General features: G+C 42.2%; 1 protein-coding gene across 1 annotated transcript; it reads right to left on the bottom strand.

The window, feature by feature from the left end:
* Window positions 1–1,899: 1,899 nt before the first annotated feature.
* Window positions 1,900–3,200, bottom strand: LOC129024813 (sperm protein associated with the nucleus on the X chromosome N2-like). The gene is made up of 2 exons (XM_054472037.1): window positions 3,010–3,200; window positions 1,900–2,365 (listed from the first exon to the last, which is right to left on the bottom strand). The coding sequence occupies exons 1-2, from the start codon at window positions 3,082–3,084 to the stop codon at window positions 1,979–1,981; spliced, it is 462 nt and encodes a 153-aa protein (XP_054328012.1). The 5' UTR covers window positions 3,085–3,200; the 3' UTR covers window positions 1,900–1,978.
* Window positions 3,201–5,714: the final 2,514 nt, after the last annotated feature.

The following is a 5,714-nucleotide window of genomic DNA, read 5'->3' as shown; positions in this document are numbered from 1 at the left end:
AGGACACCTCTAGACAGACTATACTGAGAAACAATGCCTGGAATGGTGCATGGGGAGAGGGGAGGGGAGGGGAGGGGATGGGAGGGGAGGGGAGGGGAGAGGAGGGGAGGGGAGGGGAGAGGAGGGGAGGGGAGAGGAGGGGAGGGGAGGGGAGAGGAGGGGAGGGGAGGGGAGAGGAGGGGAGGGGAGGGGGAATTACGTACCTGACTCTCACTCCTGGTTCCTTTTCTTATTGGGCAAAATTTACCCCACAGATGTGAACTCCCCTACACTTCTAGATTGCATCAACTGCTCCTTTGACAGCTGTCTAGGAAGACAGATCCCACACTTTCAAGTGTAGTGTTTCATACAATCCAAAAGTGTTAGCAGAGGCCAGGCGTGGTGGCTCACGCCTGTAATCCCAGCACTGTGGGAGGCCAAGGCAGGCGGATCATGAGGTCAGCATGGAGAAATCGCGTCTCTACTAAAAATACAGAAATTAGTTGGGCATGATGGTGCACGCCTGTAATCCCAGCTACTCGGGAGGCTGAGGAAGGAGAATCGCTGGACCCTGGGCAGCAGAGGTTGCAATGAGCTGAGATTGCACCATTGCACTCCAGCCTGGGCAACAGAGGGCGATTCCACCTCAAAAACAAACAAACAAAAACAAAACAAAAAATAAAAAGTGGTAGCAGAAATCAGAAAGTCCAGATATGTGGGTAATTGGCCTTGTTGTACAGCAGCAGCCAAGGGTGAACACTAAATGCTCCCAGGCAAGTCCTAAGTTCATCGAGTAACTGGAGTGCCCATCTGTGTTAGTTAATTGTCTTTATCTGAAGGAAAAATAAAACTCATATCTCTATGACAAGCAGGTGCTTACGGCTTGGAGCAAGGCATCTAGGTTAAACTCCCCTGGTGACAGGGAGACAGGGACATCATCTTCCTCGACGTTCACCTTTCAAAGAGATGGCTCCAAGGCCCTGAAGAAAGACATTCCTGGTGGCGGTGCTTGGTGGCTCACGCCTGTAATCCCAACACTTTGGGAGGCTGAGGCTGGAGGATCACTTGAGGCCTCGAGTTCAACTTCAAGACGTTCCTGGGTTGTAGGGTGGCCAGAGGCTTACATATCAAAGGAAGAATTTACAAATACAAATTTTCTCAAGGAAATGCTCTAAGGAAAGTGAAATGGAGAAAGGTCTCTTCTTGCTCTTTTGGCAACAGGAAAATCTCAATTTTATGATTAGTTACCCTTACAATTTCCCCCTTTTGTTATTCTTTTATAGTAACAGTACAATTTTCTAATTATCTCCACTGCTTTGAAATGAGGCTCAGTGGCACTGGAGAAGCTGGTTCATTCGCACAGTCAGCTTTCACATTCCCTCTTTTGATCAAGATCTTTCTTTGAAAACCTCACAAACCTCAGGTGATCCACCCGCCTCAGCCTCCCAAAGTGCTGGGATTACAGGCGCAAGCCACTGTGCCCGGCCCTATAACCAATGTTTTTAATTGTGTCCCTCTAGAGAGAGTGAGCAGAGGGGTCTGTGTATGTCTGTATTGTGCTTTGTGTTTTACAGAACATTTACTCTTTATAAAGCATATATTTCTAACCTAGGAAAATATCAAATGGAAAAGGGATGGGAATACCTTTGATATGTACATTCAGCAGAACTACGTGCTGCCGGGTACAGTCGCATGAACATATACACATCTCCACTTCCTGTGAGACAAAATTTTAAGAAGAAAATTTTCTTTAGGAATCAGTGCTCCCCCAGGCCTTATTTACAATGTTTGGCTTACTGTCAACCTGTGAGTCTGTCCACCAACCCTACAGGACCTCATATCCCTCCCTTCTCAAATGCCTACCTCTTCCCTTCCCTTCCCCCCCACCATCAGAAAACAGGCAGAGATATACACAGCCATCAGCTTCTCAAACTTGATTTTATTGTAATCATTGCCGTTGGTGGTGAGGATTTGTCCAATTTGGTTTCTCCATGTTTAATTAGTCTTCCTCACCCTCCTCTGACGATCCTTCAGATGCGTCTGGGTCTTCTTCCTCCTGTGAAGATCTTTCAGATGAGTCTAGGTCTTCGTCCTCTTGTGAAGATCCTTCAGATAGCCCTAGGTCTTTATCCTCCTGGAAAGATCCTTCAGGTAATTGTAGGTCTTCATCCTGCTTTGAAGATTCTGCAGATGAGTCTAGGTCTTCGTCCTCCTCCTCTTGGACTGGATTGATGGAGTTCTCTTGGGACTGGTCATTCTCCAGTTGATTTGAATGTATTTTCTTAGTCTCCCTGCAGCACAACACTAATACTGTTGAATATTCTGATGTTTTCATCTTTTTCAAACTCGGTTCGGTGACTAAGTCCCTGTTTGGTGTCTCCTGCATCTGTTAAGAAAACAGGGAGAGGCCAGAAAGACATTATTGTGGGTGAATAGGATAGAGACTGGATAGCAAGGGGGGCTTTATGAGAAGGAATCAGGTTGAGGAAGGGGTTTGATCCAGAGAAGAACAAGGTTGAATCACAGGGTAGGGATCTATGGGGAAGAAGAAGAGGAGCATGGGTAGGGTCGTCTGTTAGTCCAAACTGCACCATTTTGTAAGTTCTTTGCTATTTTGCAGACCTTGGTCAAAGTGAAACATCCCATGGGGGTTCAGGCCATGAGAAACATCCTGCCTAACCACCTGTCCACAAGGCAGACAAAGGCCCAGCTAAAGAAACATCCCTATCGTATCTTGCTTGGCAAAGTTCTAAGGAACACCACGATGATATTCCACCAGAAAAAGGGCCAAACCACCTGATCATAAGAACATCTTATCAATATCCTGCCGGGCAGCAAGCCATACTGCCCAGATCCCTCCCACCCATACCTGTAAGTACCCCAGGCTGTAAGCGGTGGTGGGATCTGGCATTAAGCTGGTCCCCCACTTCCACAAGCGTCTGCAGTATTCCTGTGTTGCTGTTTGAGCTGCCCCCTCTCTGTGTGTCTTTCTTTCATCCTCACCTTCGCTTCAAAACCTAACAATCTTACCTCATCATTTCTGTTGTTGGAGTCGCAGGGGCTCTTCCTCTTCTCCCCATTGGTGCTTGAAGTGGGCTTTTCCATGATTCTGGTTGGTTGTTGAATGTCCACAGCAGGATCTTGTGGAGTCCAGACTTCCACAGCTATATTGAAGCTTCCCAGTGGCCCAGAGCTCTTGCCCTCCCTATATATACCCTGCTGGTGACAAGGCAAAGCCACACCCTTGAGCTGTGTTTGATCATACAGGCAGTGTCCCAGCCAATAACAGTCCTAGGGTGGCTTAGACATCACAAAGCACCACTGCTGACCACTCCCTGGGCTTGTGGGGGAGGGGTGACAGGGGTGTAGAGGAAACCAAATGCTGTTGTTGTTTCAGCATCCCCTGAAGATGCATCTCAAACTGATCTGCTGCCGCTCCTCATTTCTCCATGTTTAATGTTCATGGTTCACATGGAAGTGACAGGATGATTCCTTCAAGCCCTTCCCCACAGCCATTCCTATTAAGTGATTCATTGTTTTGTCTTCCAGCCCTCACCATGACTTAGTATTTTAGATGTCTCACCTCAAATCCCCCAAGCTAGTGTGGCTACATTTAATTATTGGTGGAGATGTGAATTATCCCATTTCCCTCTTACAGTTCCTTCATATGCACCTTGAAGACCATTTACTTTTGGGCTACTGCCAGGCAAATTTCAACCCATGTTCTTTTACCCAATGTCCATGTAGTTCTTTTAAGTTTCCTATTTCCAATCTGAAACAATGACCTCAGTCTGTCAAAACTTTAGTGAATAAGCATTCTTTACCGTGTATCCTAGTCTTGTTTCAAATCAGGGGTGTATGTTCATAGTAAATGTAGTATCCCAACATGAATTCTACCAGTATGTGGGGTGGGGGAAGGAGTAAATATTCAAGTGCTGGAAGTTGTTCTGAGTATTTACCTGCAGGATACTACAATCTAAGACTAACATGTGCAAGAATGTGGGCATAGTTAAGCTTTGTACTGGAGATTGTGTCCAGTGCCAAAAAAAAAATGCATTCAGATTGGAAGGGACAAGTAAAAGTATCTTTTGTCAAAGACTACATGAGAGTGTATATAGAAAAGTCAATCTAAAAAAAATGCTTCTACAATAATTGAGGTTAGCAAGATTGCAGAGTAAGCGATCAACATATAAATCAATTGTATGTTTATCTATTAGAAGTTATATATTCGAAATTTATATATTAGAAGAGACAGTGTTTCAGCCAATGGTAGTCCTAGGGTGGACTGGAAGTTAATTTCAACAACTGAAAGTTGAAACTAGGAACAGTGCAACTTAAAATATCACTAAAAATAGTCAGGCTTAGGGACAAATCTGAACAAAGATGTAAATGACTTGTACACTGAAAACTACAAAAAAAGTGCAAAGATAAATTAGTGGCATAAGAAAAAATTGAAATGTATTTTTGATTTTTGGTTGGAATATTCAATATTGTAAGATGCCAGTTATTTCCAAATTCATCTATAGTTTCAACTCAATCTAACCAAAATCCTAAAATAGTTTTTAATAGAAATTGACAAGATAATTACAACATCCACGTGGAAATGTAAAGTGCCTAGAATACCCCAAAAGACAAGTGTTGAATCTGAAAAAGCTCTGGATTATGTTAATGTCAGTGTTCTAGTTTTGATAGTGTAATGTGGTAGCGTACTGAAGAGTGTAGTATTGGGAGAGACTGGTTGAAAGGTACATAAGGACTCCATGTACATGCGTTTGAAACTTCTTGTGAACTTATAATTGTTTCAAAATAAAAAGCTAAAAATATTTTAAAAGGCAATAAGAGAGAGGGCCAAATACAGAGAAGGCATGGCCCTAGATTCTTCTCACTGGTTGACACTTGTCTCATCCTCTATAGGAAGTAACAAAACTCGATAACGGAAAATAAATTTAAAAAATAAAACACAAGAGAAACAGACCCTGGAATTTTATTTCAGTGTTCATCAAGCTCACATGTCTTTACTTCATACACCCCAAAATCAAGAGAGGCCTAGCGAAATACCCTGCTGACCTCCAGACACAACCAATTTATTGTAGTCCCATGACTGTCATCTAAACACAAACGAAACAAAAGAAGATTGGTATTAACGTATATAATTTTTTTTAGTGAACCCCAGATGTTGTCTAGAGTTCAACAATTACATTTATTAAATGCTCACAAGCAAACTTTTAATAATTTTTTGTACTCTAGTCTGCAATTAACCGTGAGAATAAAACTCTGTCATGTCATGTTGTAGAAAGAAAAACAAACAAACAAAACACCAAAAGGCCACATCAGATAGAGTAGGTCAGAAACTGATTACAATTGCTGAAAATAACAACTTTCAATTACCTTATTGCCTTTTAAAATTGTTTTCTGAATTTGTTTACCAAAAAATGTTTTGATGGGTATATCACTATCCAAGGAAAATTAATCCAAATGTTAGGAAAACTTTTAGTGCATATTTCTATTGAAAGATTACAACTGACTTTATACAGTAACTCCTATCGAAAACCTTAGTGATTATGTTTTCAACCAAAATGAAGAATAAAAAATTAAAGGTCGTCAGTGTACAACGACTTCATTGTATTGAACCTTTTTATTTCTGATGTGTTCAGTTTTCAAGAGTATTCTTCTTTATCATATCAGGTTGTGGAACATACTTAAAGTGACTCTCCCACATCACACTATAAGTCAGA

The sequence above is a fragment of the Pongo pygmaeus genome, chromosome X (genome assembly GCF_028885625.2).
Source record: "Pongo pygmaeus isolate AG05252 chromosome X, NHGRI_mPonPyg2-v2.0_pri, whole genome shotgun sequence".
NCBI classification, from domain to species: Eukaryota; Metazoa; Chordata; class Mammalia; order Primates; family Hominidae; genus Pongo; species Pongo pygmaeus.
The sequence above is the reverse complement of the archived record's forward strand: the minus strand, read 5'-3'. Positions and strand labels throughout refer to the sequence as shown.